Genomic DNA, 21,488 nt, shown 5'->3' on the forward strand with positions numbered 1-21,488 from the left:
ATAGATTGAGAGTCTTCTTGATCGAGATGTAACAAAGAACCGTACGGCATAAATCTTGACTCAGGTAGAGAAGAGTGAAGGTATAGAGCAGGATAAACTTGGCTCAGAATTTTCGGTGCATGGTTTGTGTTGCGGGGTTTCGCCCCGGCAACAACCCCCACCGCCTGGACAGAGAAAGCAACTGCGTCCCTCCCGAGGTATTTTCCACTCTGGAGGGTTCGTGGATCGTAGCCTGCGGGGGTCCGCGTAGGTACTGTCCCTTTTTTGACAGGAGCTACCAGCTCCCCCCTCACGGTTTTGTCCCAAAAGACGTCTCGAAAGGAAAGGTTTTGGCCTCCTCATTATAAGGCACAGACCTTTCTGCTATCCGGCGATGTGGGACTAAATTCGAGAACCCATCCCACAACACAGCCCCCCCAGCGGGAAGGTCTGTGCGCGGGCGGGGCCCTCCTTCTAGCGCCATCTATTACGGGGTTTCGCCCCGGTAACAGCCCCCACCGTCTGGACAGAGAAAGCGACTGCGTCCCTCCCGATTGTCCGCTCGGGGAGGTTCGTGAATCGTAGCCTGCAGGGGTCCGCGTAGGTACTGCCCCTTTTTTGAAAGGAGCCACCAGCCCCCCCCTCATAGTTTTGCCCCAAAAGGCGCCTCGAGAGAAAAGGTTTTGGCCTTCCACAGACCTTTCCGCTATCCAGCGATGTGAGACTAAATTCGAGAACCCATCCCACAACAGTTTGTATTGCAGAATGTTGTACATAGTCATTACAAAAAAAAATTGGAAAGTTATCCACAAAAAAAAAAAAAGCTTCATGCACCATACATGTATGGGTGTTGCTATTGATGGATGTCCATTTGATCAGTACATTTCATCACCCCCTCATCGACTCATCGTGCTAAAACAAAAGTAAAAATTGGCGCCGTGAGAACCAATAACTGATTGCCAAGTAGGACGAGAGAACGGAGAGGTGACGGGTCGGGGATCCCGGATCCCCAGCGCTCTCCACAAGTTAACGGCCAGCCTCCTGCGCTGGATCTTAATGTGGTTTTCAACGGCTATAGATGCTCCGCGATCAGCCACCTCCATCGCTGATCCTGATTCCCGTGGCAGCGGTTTCCTCGCTATTTTAATAATTCGTTCGTACTTTCCGCTTATCCATAGCGAGCGAAAGCGGCAATGCATGCCTCTGCTTCCATAGGCTAATCCTTCTTCTCCCATGCGCAACTCTGAGACCTTCGCCCGCGAATCCATCGACGCCCATGGCCTCTCTGTCTCTCCCTTGGAGGCCTCTATCCCAAGCGGTAGCCATCCCTAAGAGCTCCTATCGGATCAGAACGCGAAGCTTTCCGCTTCGCTCTTCTCGTCTGGTTTCTACTCCAAGATCTCCCAGAGAACTCTTCTTCTTGAACTTTGTAAGAAAGGTTGGTCTTCTCTTGCCCTCTGTTTGCTTCCATTTTGGTGTTATGTTTTCAGTTTGGGGGATTTTGTGAGAAATTTTGGATTATCTGGAAACTAATTTTATCTCGTAGTTAATTATTGTAAAATTCCGATACCCAGAAGCAAAGCTCTGAGCTTGCTGAAGACAAACGCTCTGAAATGGTGTTTATCTCAAAAAAATCACGGATCAACAGCATCAGAATCGCATCTTACTTACGCGACCCCATTTTTTCCTCAAAAAGCTTGCTTTTGTAGCATCGCAGGAATTAGCTCTTCAAAAAGAAAGGAAAAAACTTATTGAGTCGTGTCTCAATTAGTTCGTTTCTTTTTAAATGAGTGGGATTTGTTGATAATTGAAGTATTCATCTTTCAAAACTTCTTGATTTCTTAGCAGGTTTTATGTTTTTTTTTTTTGGGGGGGGGGGTCTCTGTGGAACATTCCTTACTGTTAATTTTGCACAGAGGAGGCTGCCATTGCTAGGAAGCAGGGTACCGAATTTGGAGGAAAAATCAGTTCTTGGTCTGGAGGTCATCCAGGTATGCACGTTTACATGCTTGTGGGTAAAGCTATAAAATGAAACTTCATTGTTTAATTGGGGTCACAAAGGCAACTAAAGATGCATGAAACTTTGGAATCATGATGAGGTTAAATGTGCGAGATTGCGTTTGGTCATGAGGGCGTCAACTTGAAAGGATAGGTTGTCTCTGCGGCATGCCTTGTTGTGGAGGCTCATCACACTTTTCTGTTAGTTGTTTCATCTCGAATTTGAATGTGCCAGTTATTTGTCCTTTGGGTGATTTGGAGAAGATTAGTTTGGTAGCATAGCAATAACTAAAGGTTGGAGTATGTTGGATCTGGTTTTGAAAGTTTCAATGATGATTATGGTTTGTACTCAGGTAGTCAGGTATAGTCAGACCAAAACCCGTCAAATTACATAAGCAATTTGATAGGTCTTTCTATCTTATCATTCTTTTGATTTGGCCATCTCTTTGGAAATATTTCACAACAGAAACTCAAGTGTCATTCTAATCTGTTGACAATTGGCATGCATTTGAGGTTAATATTCTTTCTTTTCTTGTCTTTTTATGTTTTCTTTTTGCTGCGGAGGAAGGCAGATGTTGGATGGGGAAGCAGAAACGAGGAGCTTAATCTCAAAGAGCCAAGAAAGTATGTCTGGCTTCCACATCACAGGATTACATATCACCCCTTTCTGTCCTTTTTTCAAAAAAATATGATACATTGTTAGGTTATAAAGAATAAAACACCGTTTTGATTTCAACACTTTTGGGGATCTTGATTTTTTTTTCCTCTCCTAATAATGAGTGGCAAAGCCAATATGTTGAAAAAATAACCAAGGGCTATTTCTAAGAAAAGAGTAGAAATTTGTAAGATGAAAACGTTTACACTTTGATTCTGAATTTCAGGTTTATATCTAAATTTTTTACAAATTTTAGTGCATAAAATTATCCGCAGGATTAAATCGATGTTTGATAAAATTATCTGGTATTTCTCATAACACTTTTGAAGTCACTGAGCTGAAATCGATCTAAGAATTTAAAGACCAAGAGAGAGAAATGGAGAATAATAGAAGGAAAAAAATCTCAATTGATAGCCCATAATAACTTCAAATTAAAGAAACCTAAACTTATCTTGAACCATTGATTTATCTAGACTAATCCTAACCCTTAAGTTAAACTTATGATTTAAAAGAATAATAATAATAAAAATATGCTCCAATTCCATCATGGCAGTTTAAAACCATGATAACTTGCCATAATAAGGTCAATTAACCCTTTATACATCTAGTATATCAAAAGGATGCATCTAAGGGTGGAGGCTGACATGCAACTTTCTCATAATTGAACTTTTAGATGGTTGTTTCGAAGCTTTTCACTTTTTAATCATGTACGGCTTGATCTATAGTTTAATGAAAATTAATCAAGGGGACCCATCAGATCTCAGTTGATAGGAGAGTGGTAAACTATGCATAATCATGAAAAGGTTGCTGATTGCTATGGTTGTATTTCTAGACCTTCCTCCTTAGATAAATGATGGCTGGATCGTGCGATACATTTTCATTTTTTGTACTTTTAAGTAGTTCAATTTTTAAGTTTGGGGCATAGGATGAATTGTCAACTAGAAGATCATCAACCACAAGGCTCTTGACTGGTAGTCCTTCTATCACAGGAATTCATGCTGTAGGTCTTCAAATTTTGAATCATCACTAGATTGGTTTGCAATCTTTGTGTTCATAAGCTGAAAAAACTTTGATATGTATTGAAAATCCATCCATCTACTTTGTTGAAGCCATTTTCCATGCACTTGAAAGTCTTGTCATGCTGTTAACACCTGATTTTATGATCAGTTTTCCATCAAATGTTGATGAGATTGTTGAACTCGGGATTTTGACTAGGATCGTGCCTCTCTGATACTAATTGTGTGGTATCAATTTGGAAAATGTATCCATAAGAAGGTTAGGATCTGAAGTTTATGTCAGGACTGAAATAAATCAATCATCATTGGAGGAAGAAGGGAAAAGGTGAAGAAAGAAAATAATGACAAAAACTAAATAAATTTTCCTCAACTTGGAGGATTTTCTTTGCATTTTGAAAGGCCATGATAACTTAAATCCTAAGAAAATTTGGATAATTCTGAGTCATTACTTTGCCTAGACTAATCCAAAATCTTAAAGGACACTTAAGAACAAATAAATAAATAACATTTACACCCCTGATCCCATTATAGCACATCTGGGCTAGGATAATTTGTCCAAAATGGTCACATTACTCAGATCTCAAGTTTTGGCCTTTGAAAGCTATGGCTGTTATTAAATTTGAACAAGAAGTATTCACGTTTTAAACCCAAGACTCATCTAACTATAGACTATGTCACTATGAAAAGTATAGGAAGTAGTTTGCAACTTAAATCTATTTTCCTACTGTTGTGGATACTATATCCTTTGATGAAAGCAAGGTTCGCCTATTGAAGGTGCTTATCTTTTTGGTAACATCAACCATGTTCATTAAGCACTCCATCCATGCCTGCTTACCATGCCTTACGAAAACCCTGCTTTAAACCTTCCATTCTTTACAACTTCTCTTGCTTTTGTGTGTCACACTCTTCTTTATTTCTTCTATAAAATCTGAAAAATCTTGATGGTATCCACTTCTTGTTGCAGGGGTTTTCAAGTTCGTACGGTTTAATAAGGATATGAAAACTGATAAACATGTATTCTGGTTGTGCACGCTTTCATGTGGAATAACATCATGGTTGAGTTTTGCTCAAGTCGTGCAATCAAGTGAGGGAGCAAGAATAAACATAGTTTATGAGATCGGGGAGCTCTTTGAGTTGGGAATACAGCTGTTTTATTTGCTCATATTATTGGGTCTGCTAGGAGTTGGGACCTTTTTTGTCATTCGTCAAGTTCTTGTTCGTCGAGAGCTTGACCTTTCTGCTAAAGAATTGCAGGTAAACAACTGGCTATTTCTTTTGCTTTCTTTCTGGAATATGTTACAGTTACACAGAATGCACACTAGTGGTATATATAGAATGTTACAAAAGGGGGAAGAAAAGAAGAACATTTTATTGCAGATTTAAGTACAGCAGCAAATTGCATTGTAAATTCCACCAAAAAATCATTAACAAATTGTTAATATTTTTCTTCTTTGTTTCTTTCTTTATTGAAAATTAGTTATTTGGTTTTAATTCTTTTCTGTGTGGAGATTTTTTTAGTTAGTTGTAAAGGAAAGCATGGTTTGGTTATTGGTCATTAGGAGAAACATTTCAGAGGTTTTGAAGTTACATCTGGGAGAGAAAGACAGGAAAACTTTCTAATTCATTGGATCATATCTTATTAGTTATTAACCATCATGAGTTGTTACATGAATGATGTGTACTACAAAGTACCGAACAAGGTTCATAAAGTTTTGCTGTTCCGGGACACTTAAACAATCCAAGTATTCTCCTGTGTTTCTTTTTGTGCTTAAATTTTTATCTTCTTGACAATATACTGAAGTTTATGCCTCCTACTATTAGGCAAAGGAAAGTAGCAAAGCTTTCTGAACAAAATTTTCTAAATAACCTGAGTGTCTACATCGTACAAAAAGGAAAAGGAAAGAATGTCTGCAGTATTTTGGCTTAAAAGAACTGTTTCTGGGTCAATTAACCTTTTCGGGCTTATTTTTAGGTTGCCAAACTCTGTTGTAAGTTGCTTGTAATTACTTCTTTTTCTAATGGACTTCACATTTTCGTCAAATCCATTTTTTGAATTTCAATATTGTCCTTGTTCTTCTTTGCTGAATAAAATGCTTGATATAAAAGCATCATGTCATTCCCCTTGTCTCTAAACCAAGAATTATCTGTCTCCTTCTCTGTCCTGCTTCCTGCATCCCCTCTTTTTTCTCTGCCCCATATCTTGCTCTCCTCCCTTTTTCTGAACAAAATTTTCTAAATAACCTGAGTGTCTACATCGTACAAAAAGGAAAAGGAAAGAACGTCTGCAGTATTTTGGCTTAAAAGAACTGTTTCTGGGTCAATTAACCTTTTCAGGCTTATTTTTAGGTTGCCAAACTCTGTTGTAAGTTGCTTCTAATTACTTCTTTTTCTAATGGACTTCACATTTTTGTCAAATCCATTTTTTGAATTTCAATATTGTCCCTGCTCTTCTTTGCTGAATAAAATGCTTGATATAAAAGCATCATGTCATTCCCCTTGTCTCTAAACCAAGAATTATCTGTCTCCTTCTCTGTCCTGCTTCCTGCATCCCCTCTCCTTTCTCTGCCCCATATCTTGCTCTCCTCCCTCTTTCCTTACCATATTTTCTCTGCATCTCCCCACTGGTCCCCCCCTCCCTCCGTCTCTCTCTCTCTCTCTCTTCCCCATGAGATCCTTGATCTGCATAACTTTGCTCTCTGTGTCTTACAAGCCTCCATCCATTGCTGCCCATGCATCCTTATAAGCTGTATTAATGACATAAGTGATGTGAATCAAGGTTTTACATCTTGGTACTGGGTATCACACGACATCTTACCTGTACAATACTGCACAGTACAGTACAACACCATGCTAACACATGGTAAAGGTGCTAAGTTGGCATAGCACCCATACCATGAATAGTACAACATCTTATCGATACCCTGTACCATATGAGTTTCCTACTAGTATGGTACGATATGATGCACCTGGTACAGACCGGTATGGTGTTCAGTATGTAAAACCTTGATGTAAATAGCTTGCAATATAATTTATTCTTCTTAATATTGCTTCCTTATAACTCTAAATATGCCTAGAGCCTTCGATGAAAGTCAACCTTATCAATCATAGACCCTAGGTTCTTAGCTAATTATATATGAAGTTCATTATTTCAATCATGTGAGGAACATGGTGTCGTATACAGTTACTTATAATTTACACAAAATCAATATCATATATGCATCATTTTCATAGCTATATCTAGCTTGTGATTGCATATACATAGCTTATAGTTATAGTTCATTGTTTGCATTGGAATTCCAAATATATTATAGTCTTCAAGAAAATAAATGACTATTATCAGCTGTGGAACATAACTATGCATGCATGCATATGTACACACACGCATGCATCCATACATAATGCAGGACTAAGGGAGAGAGACAAAGAAGAGTTTGGGAGTGGGGAGAGGTTCTGAGATTGTGTGCGCTATGGGTTCTGAAAAGAGAAGTAAGGATCTAGGTACCATTTTATACATATACATCATACAGGACTAAGGGAGAGAGGCAAAGAAGAATCAGGGAGTGGGGGGAGGTTCTGAGGTTGTGTGTGGTATGCATTCTGAAAAGAAAAATAAGGATCTAGGTGCCATTTTTTGGCAGGGAGGATGCAGCCAACGCGGCATGGTGTCAAGCACTCTATTCAAGGAAGAAGGGGTATCTTAACAGTCACCACTAGAAACAAAAGGATGGTTTAGATTCTAGACCTCGAAGGAATATATTGGGATCAACTTATAAGTTGTGACACAAATATATTATGTTTAGTGAACCTGAGATGAAAATAACTTTAAACTGGGACTTATACATGATTTGTAAGATCATTGGATTAAAACATAGTTCTAGAGACCTCTAGGTAATCTTCCTACCCTATGGAAATGAAAAATATGTATCTTTGATGAAGTCACGATCTTGTTGTTCTTTCCAACATATAGTGTAACATTCTGCATTTGCAAATATTGTCTTGTCTTAATTAAATATAACTAATAATTTTGAATGCTGATTCTTTTGTATTGCCCAATTTTGTTCTTCAGGAGCAAGTTCGAAGTGGTGATGCAACTGCAACTGAGTATTTTGAGCTTGGTGCAGTTATGCTCAGAAGAAAATTCTACCCAGCAGCTGCCAAATATTTGCAGCAAGCAATTGAGAAATGGGACAGAGATGATCAGGATCTTGCACAGGTTAGTTGTACTCTTCTTGCCAACAAGTTGTGATTATCCATTTCCTTTTAAATTTGGAGATAAGGAGGTGCCTCATATCATCAATAGTTTACTAGAGAAATTATGCATGCATGTTATTTTGTTCTTCTAACATTATACTTCTGTGGTTTTCTTCACATAAATTTCTAAATTAAAATGCTGATCAACAATAAGTCGCTTATAATCATGTCACACTGATGCAGCCTTGCATAAAATTGGGCTGCAGGAATTATTTTAATTGCAGAAATAATTTTCAGTTCTGATTTGACTTTATTTTTCTTCTTGAAGTTAGCAACTAATTTGGATGTTGACAAGTGGAGAAAAGAGTGCAAGAGAGAGAAATATAGAGATCAGAGACACCAGAAGATAGAACTGCTTGCTCATTCGAGAGGAAAAAATAAATCTACTCAATGTTCATTACCAAAACTTAATTTACACCATCCCCTCAATTCCTTCTATACCTAAATAAGGCTCCTTAATTGAATAGGACACCCCTAGACTTCCCAAAAGTAAAAGAATTCACTTCTCTCTGAATCGCCAAATAGAAATCCATCAAAATCCATCAGGAAAACAATCATAATGACCTACTAACCCATCCTAGACCAAAAAAAAAGACTCATGGATACCAATTCTCCTAGAAATAGGATGCAAAAATCCACTTTAAAAAAAGCCCCGCAATAAGTAAAAAGTCAGAAGAAGATAGAGAATATTTCATCTCCCCAGAAGAGATTTACATATAAAACTCCTAAGACTCGATAAAACAGCAAATTGAATAAACAAAAAAATAATAATTTAAACTTAATTAAACCTAAACAATAACAAATGTTTCTACTGCATGGATCTTATTCATGAGATTTTCTGGATGATGTGTATGTACAGAATTCATTACATTTTCTGGATAATGTGGACATACATAATCCATAATTTGATGATGAATTCTTGGAATTGCTTTTCTTGAGGTCAATCATTAGATGGTCGCTATTGTGCACCTTGACCAATAGTCTCATGTAGGGGCAAGAAACAAGCATGCTGTTTGCAGGTTGGCTTGTGAATGGTTTCAAATCCCGGTGTGAAAATCTAATTTCTGGTGGAACTCTAGTATTTTGAGTTAGCCTCTTTAACTTGGTTTGATGATTGCCTCTTGAGCCTTGATTAACTTCAATAACAGTCCTCTCCATGAAGTCATCCATCTTTTCCTGTAGCCAATCAAACTTAGATTCATGATCTTGTAAATTTTTCTTGAGTCCCTTACAGTGTTCCAATATTGTTTAAGATAAATTTCAACTTCTCCATAGCTTAAAGCTGGGACAACCTAGCTTTGGTACCAAATTTAATGGAGTCTTGTGCAAAACGCAAATTAATTTAACTTGCATAATTGTTTTCAAATCTGATATTTTACTATTTTGGAACAGAAAAATCAGTGAAAAGTGAGTAATTTGAGGGGTGAAAGATGGAGAAAAGAGAGTGCTAGATATAAAAGAGAGAAGATTGAAAAACCACAGTGTGCAACAGAGAAAAACTTGACTAAATATTCATTAGCAAAACTGATTCTACAACATCACCTCTCATCCTTTATGATTAAGTTAGACTCCTTAATTGACTAGGATACCTCTAAACTTCTCCATAAAAAACAAGGGGGAAAAAAGACGACCTTAAAATAACAAAATTCTTATGTTTATGAAAAAGCTAAGTGTTTTAAAGAAATTTGGCCACCTAACTAGGAGGATCAAGCACCCAACCGCCCTGCTTGGACCTAGGCAGCTCATTCCTCATGCATACAAGTGAGGTGGGGGCTTTGGGTGTTCCAGGTCCAGAACACAACCCACTAAATTATAACTTTAGACTATTCCACTGATTGTCATTTGCACTAACTCTAAACGGCAACCACCAATCTATTGAGCACTGCATTCCCCTTCTTTTATCCCTTCTCCTTTCTCCCAATCTCTTTTTGTTTTTGGGTGCTGCCTTGCTGGTGATGGCAGGGCTCCCACCTGCAGCGCTGGTGTTTACTGTTGGTGGAGTTGCCACCGCTGGTGCCAGCAGACAGCAGCTACTGTTACTGTTGAGCAGGTGCAAGGCCTATGGCTTCTGCTGGTGCTGCTGCTGGTGCCTGTTACTGTTGTCCTGAGGGCAAGGAGCCCTTTGGCCGCTCATCTTGTGCCTCCAGTCTTTTAAAGCAATGATGAAAGCCAATATAGAAATCCATCAAAAGTAGGGTAAAGCCTTGCCTTCCCAACCTGGACTTTAAAAACTAAAAAGGACTTGTAGTCACCAATGCTACTCATAATAGGACTCAAAACCCACTGCAAAAGTAACATCCCAAAAGGTTTAAGTATATATATCCTGAATAAGACAGCAAATGAACTAAAAAAAAAAGTGGCCCAATGCACGAGGCTCTAACATTACCCCTTCCTTTGTTTCTATGTTTCGAACCCATGGCGCTAAGTCACAATAGAGCAAACTTACCATTGCGCCAAGGCTCACCTCAAGACAGCAAATTAATTAAAATTAAAATTAAATATTGAAATATATTAGCTAAACATAATTAAAACCAAAACCATATATGATATATATATATATATAGCAGGTTACAAACTGATGAACCAAAACTCGATTTAATGGGTGAGAGAAAAATCCGTAAGTTTGATATCTAGTGGGGAACATATTTATTGTTCTTAGAGCAGATTGATGCCCAGTCGAAATGGATAATTATTTTTTTTTGCAGGTCTTTTCTTGTCAGTAATTGCATGTTTCACATGGAGCATTGTTCTTTGGGACATGCTTGGTGGTATAAAAGCATTTCTTTGATCCTTTTTTCATTCATTTGTTCACTTTCTTGCTTTCCATTCTTTTAATTGCTTTTACAAATGTAGCTTCTTTCAATAAAACAATTGTGCCGCAACATATAGTCCTTCAATACCACTACAACTTTGCATGCTTCTCTCTGTATGATATCTTTCATTGCATGGGTATACATATACATCTGCGTAGTTTGACATCCTTGGCCAGTTAGTGTTTAACTAGTCACTTGTCTGTACATTTTTCATATAATGGTTTTCCCTTCCCCTAAAAGCAGCATAAATGTAACTAGTCGCACTCATTTTCCCTAAGGTTTGTGCATGCACATACGCACTCATGAATTTTTTTTTTTTTTGGTACTATGATTTTCCCTCCATACATGTCTGAACATTGTTTCTATAATGATTTCCCCTTCCCCTAAAATGCTTGTGTCTTTATATTTTTTGTAGGGGTTTTTTAATACATACCCCTGCAAATACACCCTACATATTTCAGTATAATGATTGTTCCTTTTCCTAAAATGCTAGATTTAATGCAATTTAGCATAAACATCACTAGTTTTATTCATTTTTACTTAGCCTTGTGTTCAATATTATAGTTTTCTGTTTCTCCTTGGGTGGATTAGTCTGTTCCTTTCCATAAAAAAGGTTCTACTTTACATATCGTTTGGTACAAATCAATCAGGATGTATTTTCTTCAACTGCAATTTGCCTTTTTAATCTCTCCACCTGCAGTTCTAGCCATTTTAGATGAACTTATCCCTCAAGACTTGACCAGGTATATAATGCTCTTGGAGTTAGCTATGTCCGAGAAAACAAACTTGACAAGGGAATTGCACAATTTGAGAAAGCAGTGAAGCTTCAGCCAGGCTATGTGACTGCTTGGAATAACTTGGGTGATGCATATGAGAAGAAAAAAGACTTAAGATCTGCTTTAAAAGCATTCGAGGAGGTGCTTCTTTTTGATCCAAATAATAAGATAGCGCGGCCACGGCGAGATGCTTTGAGAGATCGTGTCAAATTGTACAAAGGAGTCCCTCTTAAATCAGAGGACCGCTGAGTCTTTTTGCATCCGACGTAGCCTCGGCCAAATTTTAGCATCATTTCCTTATGGAGGTTGGAAGGAATGATTTGGAAAAGCTGGCAGTGATGCAGGATTCAGCTCCTTGGTAGGATTCAGTGGTGAAAATGGGTTGAGAAAGCCTTGTATTTGAATCAGACTTTTGTATGTGGTTAGGTAGTTTGATTTTTGGCTCATAGTCTATGCCTCGTGACTTTCATCCCTCAAACTGTTAGATCTTTTCAAGCCTAGAGAAATCTAGGAAAATGTTTTGTTGTTGAGTAAATATATCTGTTGAAATAATCAATCAACTACTTGAGTGATTCTTTAGGTTTTCAATGGATGCCCCTCATCTGAAATTAATTTTGGCTAGAAACTTTTGTGAGGAGGGTCAAATATCGGGATTGGTTGCATGACATTTTCAGTTTTTCCCCTTAAAAAAAAAGGCATTTATCAAAGTTTGATAGTGTAGATTCAATCATAAGCTGAATCCATGTGGACTTGACAAGGCTTGCTAGCTACCTCAAGGGATGCCATGCTCATGTGGATTAATTACCAAATAGTTGTAATGGATGGATTCATAGCAGTAAATCATTGACCATAGCTGACGAATTCGGCTACCAAGTACATGTATAATATGGAGATCAAGGGGTCTCTTTCCTTGTAAGTACTTGTAAAGAGTCTTGATAATATATTGATGGCCCTACAATGAACATCCATTAAAATAGTGAAATTGTCATGGTACATTGTAATTTTGAATGGGTCATATGGGTAGGATCCTAGCTGGAATATATGCCAACTATCTCCACAATTTGAAATCCTTGATCGGTGTAATCCGAACCGAGTAGGGCTGGAAATGGGCTTGGGCTGAGTCGAAGCCCATCGGGTCGGGCTTGAGGCTAGGTCTGAAAGAGTTCAAATAGGGTTTGAGTTTAAATATAGAGCCTATTTATTTCTTAGGCCAGGCTCAAGCATGTCACTAGCCCGGTCTAGGCCCGAGCCGAGCCCAAGTCTAAACAAGGCCAAAACAAAGTCCAAATTTAAGTCTGAATCAATTTATTTTTATATGTTATTATTTAGAAAGAATAATAAGGAATGACCAATTAAAATGAGTTTAGCTAAAAATAATGTATCATGTATCATTTTGTATTATAGGAGAGAGCCTAATTTTTAACCGGGTTATTTTCTTGTGAAGGAATATTATGAGATATTAAACTTCAATCGAGTCCGGATCAGACCTATTTTTGGCCTAAATGGGTAATTCGAGCTGATCTAATCGGGTTGGGCTCGGGCCTGGATCTAAAAAATTTTGGGCCTAAGCCACCTAGAAGCCCAAAAAAAAAATATTAGGGCGGGTTCGGGTAAGTGTATAGCCTGGCTCGGCCTGGCCTACTTCCAACCTTAGCTCTGAGAGAAAGGAGGAATTTTTTTGAATCTCTTCAACTTGAAGCTCTTGAATAAAATAATAAATAATAAGAATTTTAAAAATGGAATTCCAAACTTTTACTTTCTTAAGCTTTTTATGATATGACAAATTATAGTACATATCATGTGTGGAAGGTAGAGTCTACATTCTTGGCTTTCATTTCCTTTGTTGGACTTTAGTGAGCAGAAACTTGAATCTATGCTCTCCGATTTTATTCTTGTTGTCGTTCTCCAAAACAATGGCATATGTCCCCTATTTGTACTGTGAGATCCTTCTTATTTAAGCTGAATTCTTCTTCTAGCTAAAAGATAGAAAGTGTAAGTTCTTCATCATTCCATAGAGGTCCACTCTTTTTATTTAAATTAAATTTCTGTTTTAGTGAAAATTGATGGAATTTCTCCTTTTTTATATATAAACTAGTAAAGTTTAGTCTAAAGTGAGTTAGATGTCTTTTTCTAATTGAAAGAGAATGCAAACTATCAAAAGTAATAAAATATTTTAAAAATTCTCATTTCTAGATTATATTCAAGTCTTGGATACGGTGGATCTCATTTATATTAAAGACCCAAACTTATTTTAGATGGATCTCCATTAGAATTTTTCTGTTTAGAAAATTTAACTCCTGCTAAATTAAAACTGAAGTTAGGGAATGACTACTTCCCCTTCCTATGAGTGAGCTGCTTAGTTTTTTAATTTGAATTCATTTTTTGTTGTGATGTATCTACCTCTTTCAATATTAAAAAAATAAATTTTCCATCATCTCCAAATGGTAAAGAAAGCTTTACTATAAGAGTTGTTTGGGTCGAAGGTATTGCTAGCTAAAATACAAGCTTGTTGAATTGAGTAGTCTCCTCTAACTTTGTGGAGCATCCCTTCACATCATCGCCCATCAAGATCCTTTTTTCCTCCAATAAACTTCAAGCATCGATCATGATTCTCTCAACTACTTGTATTGTTCGTAAGTCTCGGCTATAAAATAAGGTCCCTGCAAATTAGAGGACATAACTCTGGTACCAATTTAATCTGATCGAGGAGAAAAAATGAATTCCTTTGGCCTGCTCAAATCATTAATCGAAAAGAGATGCATTTTTAAAGACTAATTATCATTGTATATTGCAATAAACATACCCTGAATTTGTTTGCTAGAATTTTATTATTTTTATGTTATAGTTATAAATTTCTAATATATAAATGTAAAGACCTGAGGCTAGCTTCACATTTCCGAAGCCCAAAGCCATGCGTCTTTCAGTCTGCATGCCTCCCAAGTACTCCAATCTATAATAAAAAACTACAGTTCTCTGTTCTCTTTCCCATATGTGCCCTCGTCCACCATCCATTGTAAAATGAAAAATCTTTATTTCTTTTCAGTTAGAATTTTTGTAAATTCAAAACTCTTAATTAAAATTAACACTTTGTAATTAAAGAGATTAATGGATATGTCATATTATATACATATAACATTATAAATAGAAAATATTCTTTCATTTTTTATTTAAGAAAAAGCATCATATTGGTCCCCATGCAGGTGTTGGACTAGTGTCTATAATGTAATGGAGGTATTCTGAAGCTATTATCAAAAATCACAGATCTAAAAGACAATGCCACATCTATTCACAACTTATGCTGTACCTTTGTACGATCCAACGGCTGTTGATTTACCGTTGTCAATTGATCTGATATTAAGTAAATGGTTGCCAAGTGATCAAAAACTAGAATTATTTTGGCAGCACAAAAATTTCAAACACAATTGAAATCCTTTCACATGCTTGCATGGTGATATTAGAGTCAGCTAAATATCAGCATATAGAGAATAAAGGTCTGAGTAGAACATTTTTTTTTTTTTGAGAGAGAGAGAAAGAGAGAAAGAAACCAGGGAGGATGGTGACACATAATCTTCACCATTTCATAAATAGATGAATTGGTGAAATGTTCAGCAAAATCTAGAGCAGAAAAGAAGGGGAGGGGGAGAGCAAAGGAAAGAAGAAGAAAAGAGAAAGGAAGAGAAGAGAAGGCAAAGTAGACAATAGTCCATGGCCCACTAGCCTAAACCAACCCACCAACCCAGTACTCAGCCATACTAGCCCAGAGTGAAACTCCAAATGAACACAAACTAGGAGTGGCAGTTTTCCAACCAGCTTGAAACCATCCAAAATAGTTGGATTTGGGTGGATACTTTTTGTAATTGGATAGGTATTGAATAGCTAATATCAATTCAATTATAACTAGATTGGTAATGCGTTTGGCCCTTTGCCCCAATTGGTCACTATGGGTTGAATGAATTGACTTTTAAAAAATTCATTCCCAAGCCTTTATGGTTGTTGCAATTGTGCAATGGACCATTGCCTAGTGAAGAATTAGTTCAAAAGACTAGAAAGGCACCATAATTAATGGTTAAGAAAACAGATAATATTGAAAAGAAAAGTGGAGAGAATAGTATATTTAAGATTTATCAAGAAAATTTTCTTCCTACTTTCTCTAATTATTTGGTTGCCAACATGAAATTCTTTACCTTTTGCTACATTTTATTTTTAACTAAATTATATACTCGGCAAACAAAAAGCTAAGTAGTTTGATGAATAAGTATGGTTTTATGTTAAAAAGAAGACATGTTATAACTTTATACTTATCGGCCTACTTATAAATGAGTTGAGAATGAGTTAGAAGTTCTCTGAGACAACCTATTTACACCATGCTCGTGGTGGCATTTGACGTGCATATTCAACCATATGGCTAGACCAAGATAGGCTTCAAGCCAAACATCCTATATTAGTGATAAGTCAAAGGTCGAAATATTAGTACCATCTAGAAAAACTGACCGAGTAAGTTTGAAGATGGCTAAACACAGGATTCATCATTCCATGGCCTGATTTAGGAGCGTGTTGACCAGAGCAAGTTTAAATATTAAACGCAAGTTGAATGTGTTAGAATAATTTCAAAATATGGGCTTACACTGATTGCATATTTTGTTTTATAAAACGGGTTAGACGTATGGCTCAGAATGGTACTATGGTTAAGCCCAATATGATGTGTGATCATTTTGTTTTATGAGCTTTGGTGCACTTTTGGATGTATAGGATTGAGTCCTATTTATTATGGTACTTTTGGTATGTAGGCCAGGAAACCCAATTAGGGTTATGGAGCCTTTAATGGGAAGGCTCCTCTATGTTTCCTATATATAGGCTAGGTCCCCCTCTCCTCTCCATATGGTTGATAGCTTGCCCCATTGACGGCTATCTTTTGTGAGGAGCAAGGAAGGGAAGATCCAGCCGCTATTATTCCAGGTGATTGAAGAACGTATTCAATATGTCTTCCGCAGGTATATCCCTTAAACTTGAATACAGTATTATTTGTGATTCTAAATCTTAGCATGTTATTATTTATGACTAACAATTGGTATCAGAGCCTCCATGCTAGGATTAGAATCCTTCATATATAATTATTATTTTATCTGAATTTATAGATTTTGCATTGGTGAATGGATCTTCTGCATAAATCGATCTTCCATTGATAATTAAATATCTGGTTTTATTTTATTTTAGATTTGAATGAAATATGATTATATATGATTTTCGGATTTTTTAAAAAAAAAATCACTGTTCATCTTCTTCCCTTTCCTTCCCGTAAGCTTTTCTTCCATGAATCAAAAAAAAAAAAAAAAAGGGAAGGGGAGGCAAGGCCTCCCTGGACTCGGGGGGCGGACGGCCGCCCCACGGCGCCACAGCAGGCGGACGCCGCCGCCGCTGCGGGCCGCGGGCGCGTCCCAAGCCACCCCACGGCCGGCCGCAGGCCGTGGGGGCTTTCTTCCGGCCACCCCACGGCCGGCCGCAGGCCGTGGGGGCTTTCTTCCGGCCACCCCACGGCCGGCCGCAGGCCGTGGGGGCCTCGCGGAATCGGGGGTTTTCTCCCGGCCACCCCACAGCCGGCCGCGCGGCGGCCCGGGGAGCCTCGCCGGCCGCTCGCAGTGGCCGGCGTGGGTGGCGGCCATGGATGGCAGCCGCGGGCTGCCACCATGGGACAGCCACGGGTAGCAGCCACGGGCTGCTTCCCACACACAAAAAAAAAAAAAAAAGAGGGGAACAGCGGCGGCCAGAGGAAGAAGAAAGGTCAAAAAAAAAAAAAAAAAAAAGGGATTTAGGGCTTTTTCCTTCTGATTGGGCTTGGTCCTACTAAGCCTAACCTGAATAGGTCCATAATTGCAAGTTGGGCCCTTTTATTTAGTCAGCCCATATTTATTTCATTTTGCATTTTAATGGACCAGAATGGGTCCATGTTGTAGGTTAGGCTCTTTTATAAACCAGCCCAATTTTATTTAATGGACCATAATGGATTTTGGACCCGGGCTAAGAGTTAGTAGCCCATTTAATTATTTTTTTTTAATACTGAATAATTTGAATTAGGCCCTCATGCATATTAATTATTAAATTGTTAAATTTTGGACATTTCTTGCTGTCATATATGCCTTGAATTTTGTGATTAACATTTTTTGTTTAAATCACATGTGATTTTGATTATGATTATAGCATGTTTAATGGTTATGATTTTGTCACATAACTATTATTTTGTGATTAAAATTTGTTGGGCATAAAGACTATCCTTATTTTCCCATTAAGAGAATATTTTGAAATTGAAGTGGGTGGTAGTCACCAAAGTGGCACACTCACTGATATTTATCTGATTTTCTTAAAAAAAAAAAGGAGGGTAGCATTGCATTTTGCCAAATCATTGAATGCAATATCTTGCCCGAAGGTGTTATTGTGTATGATGATTTGGAAAAATGACATGAAGTGATTAATGGGATTGCATTAGCCTAGAATCATTCTTCTGCCCAAAGGTGATGGTGTTTCGAAAGCTGATGTGATTTTGTTAATTAGCTTCATGATATGTTTTAAGAATACCTTATAGCATGTTGTGTTGTTAGCCCAAAGGCGACTCTACAATGATGCACCGAGGCTCTTACCGTAATTAGACTTATATGTTTTTTCAAGTTGATTACGGACTATCTAATTAATAGCCCAAGTTGATTAGATAGATATGTTATCATCCATTGATTGCATGCATCACTTTTGGATGATATTAAATAAAATATGTTGTTTCCGCAGTCTTGAATGCCTCTTCCCTATCAAGCCAATTGTCTGCCGTTCAAATCTTGACTGGAAATAATTATGTGAGATGGAAACGAGACATAGAAATAGCACTGGGTCTCTTGGATTTAGATTTTGCTTTAGAGGAGCAGCCTTCAAAACCAACAGATAAGAGCACTATCGAATATAAGGCTGAGTATGTCAAATGGAAAAGAGCTAACAGGCTATGTTTGAAGATTATCAAGCGTTCCATATCTGATTCCATTATGGGTGCTATACCGGACCACGACAATGCTAAGAATTTTTTGGATGCTATAGGACAGCGATTTGTTGAGTCCGATAAGGCTGAGACTGGGGACCTAATAGATAAATTTATGAATATGAAATATGATGGTGTTTGTGGAGTTAGGGAGTACATCATGAAAATGCTGCACATAAGTTCTAAATTGGAAGCCCTCAAAGTTCCCATTGCAGAGCATTTTCTTATCTATCATATTCTTAATAGCCTTCCTAGCCAGTTTAATCAGCTTAAAGTTGCTTATAACGCCCAGCGTGATAAATGGGATTTGAATGATTTGATTGCTGTGTGTGCCCAAGAGGAGTATAGAATACGTCGTGAGACTGTTGAAACTGTGCAACTGACCCATCAGCCTTCTCAAAACAAGAGGTCTTCTCATAATCGTAAGGGCAAGTTCCATAAGGGCAACAAACCTCACTACAATCAGCAGAACAAAGGATCTGATGGGCAGACTTCTGGTGGTCCTAAAGGAATTATGAAAAAGAATGACAAATGTAAATTCTGTAAAAAGAAGGATCATTGGCAGAAGGATTGCTTTAAGTTTAAGGCTTGGTTGGAGAAGAAGAAGATTTCATCAGGTATCTCCTTGGTTTTGGTTTGTTTTGAGTCTTATTTGATAGATGTACCTTTAAATTCTTGGTGGATAGACTCTGGTGCAAGTATTCATATCACTAATTCCTTACAGGGATTAATAAGGAGACGGAGGCCAAGTGAGAATGAAGTGAACCTATGCGTTGGAAATGGAGTTCAAGTTAAAGTTGAGTTTATAGGAGCAGTGAAGTTATCCTTGGAGTCTGGTTTTTCTCTTATTTTGGAAAATATATTTTTTATACCGACGATGAGAGGGAATTTAATTTCTGTGTCAAAGCTTGATCAGTCTGGATTTTCTTTTAAATTTAGTAATGGAATGATTGAACTATTTTATGACTCTCGTATGGTTGGACATGGCATTTTGTGTGATGGTTTATACAAATTGATTTTGGCTCCAGTTGATGAAATCTCTTGTGTTACTAAAGTTGGAAAGAAAAGGGCTTTAATTAGTGAATCATCCTCTATATTATGGCATAAGCGTTTAGGGCACATTTCAAGAGAGCGAATGGAGAGATTGATGAAAGTTGAGATTCTACCCTCTCTGAATTTTTCGGACTTTGACACTTGTATAGATTGCATAAGAGGAAAGCTGACTAAAACTACAAGAAAGGGATCCACTAGAAGCGATGGTCTTTTGGATCTAATTCACACCGATATTAGTGGACCGTTACCTTCTACTATATGTGGGAACAAATATTTTATAACCTTCATTGATGATTTCTCGCGTTATGGTTATGTTTACTTAATTAATGATAAATCCCTCGCTCTTGAAAAATTCAAGATATTTAAAATGGAAGTTGAAAAACAATGTGGGAAAAGTATCAAAGTTGTGAGATCTGACCGTGGTGGTGAATACTATGGAAAGTATGACGAGTCTGGTCAGAACATGGGTGATTTTGCAAGATTTTTACAGCAAAGTGGGATAGTCCCTCAATACACAATGCCAGGAACACCTGAGCAAAATGGTGTTTCTGAAAGGCGTAATCGGACTCTAAAGGATATGGTCAGGAGTATGATGAGTAGAACAAATTAGCCAGAATTCTTATGGGGTGAAGCATTGAAATCTGCCATGTACATTCTGAACAGGGTTCCTAGTAAAGCTGTTGAGAAAACTCCTTTTGAATTGTGGACAGGTCGTAAACCCAGTTTAGCCCATTTTAAAGTTTGGGGCTGCCCAGCTGAGATTAGGATTTATAATCCTTATGAAAAGAAATTAGACCCCAAATCCACACCTGGTTTTTTCATTGGGTATCCAGATAGATCAAAAGGCTACAAGTTCTATTGTCCTAATCGTGGCACCAGAATTGTTGAGTCCATTACAGCAAAATTTTTAGAAAATGATGTTGGTAATAGTGAGAGCTCCGTGTTAAATAAAATTTTTGCTGAACCGGATCAAGTTGTGGTTCCGATTCCTGTTGTACAAGAAAAAGTTATTTCTCAGCCAATTACAATAGTTAATGAAGAACCTGAGCATCAAGAAGAACTTCACGTTTCTCCTCCAACACCAGTAGAGTCATTTTCTGAACCACAAGTTAGGAGATCACAAAGGGAAAGAAGGTCTGCCTTGCCTAATGACTATATTGTCTACTTACTGGAGAGTGATTTTAATATTGGGCATAATATTGATCATGTTTCTTTTAATGAAGCATTAACAAGACCTGACTCAGATAAATGGCTGAATGCTATGGAAGATGAAATGCTTTCTATGAAGAGAAATAAAGTTTGGGAACTTGTTGAACTTCCACCACATGTTAAGGCCATAGGTTGCAAATGGGTTTACAAATCCAAGTTAGACTCAAAAAGGGGATGTTGAACGACAAAAGGCTAGACTGGTTGCCAAAGGGTTCACTCAGCGAGAGGGCATTGACTATAATGAGACTTTTTCACCGGTTTCATCCAAGGATTCCTTTAGAATTATCATGGCACTTGTAGCACACTATAATTTGGAGCTTCATCAAATGGATGTTAAGACAGCGTTTTTAAATGGAGATCTCTATGAAGAAGTTTACATGAGGCAACCTGAAGGTTTTGTCGTAGAGGAAAAGAAAAATTTAGTGTGTAAGTTGAACAAATCCATATATGGGCTCAAGCAAGCCTCCCGACAATGGTATTTGAAATTTGATGAAGTTGTGACTTCTCTTGGTTTTGTTGAAAATACAGTGGACCAATGCATTTATCTCAAGATCAGTGGGAGAAAATTCATTTTTCTTGTTTTGTATGTGGATGATATTTTACTTGCCAGCAGTGACCTAGAGTTACTTCATGAGACAAAGAAAATGTTATCTGCTAATTTTGAAATGAAAGATCTTGGAGAAGCTTCCTTTGTACTTGGAATTGAGATACAGCGTGATAGAG

At 37.6% G+C, this 21,488-nt stretch overlaps 2 protein-coding genes across 5 annotated transcripts; both read left to right on the plus strand.

The window, feature by feature from the left end:
* The first annotated feature begins 1,132 nt into the window (after positions 1–1,132).
* LOC103708213 (tetratricopeptide repeat domain-containing protein PYG7, chloroplastic) lies at positions 1,133–12,076 on the plus strand. 4 transcript variants are annotated; one of them, XM_039114771.1, is made up of 6 exons: positions 1,134–1,417; positions 1,896–1,970; positions 2,550–2,601; positions 4,613–4,902; positions 7,715–7,861; positions 11,456–12,076. In XM_039114771.1, exons 1-6 carry the CDS (start codon positions 1,256–1,258, stop codon positions 11,735–11,737), a joined length of 1,008 nt encoding a protein of 335 aa, XP_038970699.1. In that variant the 5' UTR covers positions 1,134–1,255; the 3' UTR covers positions 11,738–12,076. The 4 variants fall into 4 exon arrangements, with proteins under 4 accessions (XP_038970700.1, XP_038970699.1, XP_038970701.1 ...); XM_039114773.1 differs by having other exon boundaries at positions 1,152–1,417; positions 2,546–2,601; XM_039114772.1 differs by lacking the exon at positions 1,896–1,970 and having other exon boundaries at positions 1,133–1,417.
* A 5,207-nt stretch (positions 12,077–17,283) lies between these two features.
* On the plus strand, positions 17,284–19,365 carry LOC120104169. The gene is made up of 2 exons (XM_039114775.1): positions 17,284–19,120; positions 19,228–19,365. Exons 1-2 carry the CDS (start codon positions 18,511–18,513, stop codon positions 19,254–19,256), a joined length of 639 nt encoding a protein of 212 aa, XP_038970703.1. The 5' UTR covers positions 17,284–18,510; the 3' UTR covers positions 19,257–19,365.
* The last annotated feature ends 2,123 nt before the right edge of the window (positions 19,366–21,488 follow it).

The sequence above is a fragment of the Phoenix dactylifera genome, chromosome 17, assembly GCF_009389715.1.
Source record: "Phoenix dactylifera cultivar Barhee BC4 chromosome 17, palm_55x_up_171113_PBpolish2nd_filt_p, whole genome shotgun sequence".
NCBI lineage: Eukaryota > Viridiplantae > Streptophyta > Magnoliopsida > Arecales > Arecaceae > Phoenix > Phoenix dactylifera.

Excerpts from the sequence above, each read along its gene's own strand:
- LOC120104169 (XM_039114775.1), top strand. The coding sequence starts at position 18,511 with ATGGGTGCTATACCGGACCACGACAATGCTAAGAATTTTTTGGATGCT. Across the intron at positions 19,121-19,227 it reads GAAGAAGAAGATTTCATCAG|GGATTAATAAGGAGACGGAG; the intron begins GTATCTCCTTGG and ends AATTCCTTACAG.
- LOC103708213 (XM_039114771.1), top strand. The coding sequence starts at position 1,256 with ATGGCCTCTCTGTCTCTCCCTTGGAGGCCTCTATCCCAAGCGGTAGCC. Across the intron at positions 1,971-2,549 it reads TTGGTCTGGAGGTCATCCAG|ATGTTGGATGGGGAAGCAGA; the intron begins GTATGCACGTTT and ends GGAGGAAGGCAG. Across the intron at positions 4,903-7,714 it reads TTTCTGCTAAAGAATTGCAG|GAGCAAGTTCGAAGTGGTGA; the intron begins GTAAACAACTGG and ends TTTGTTCTTCAG.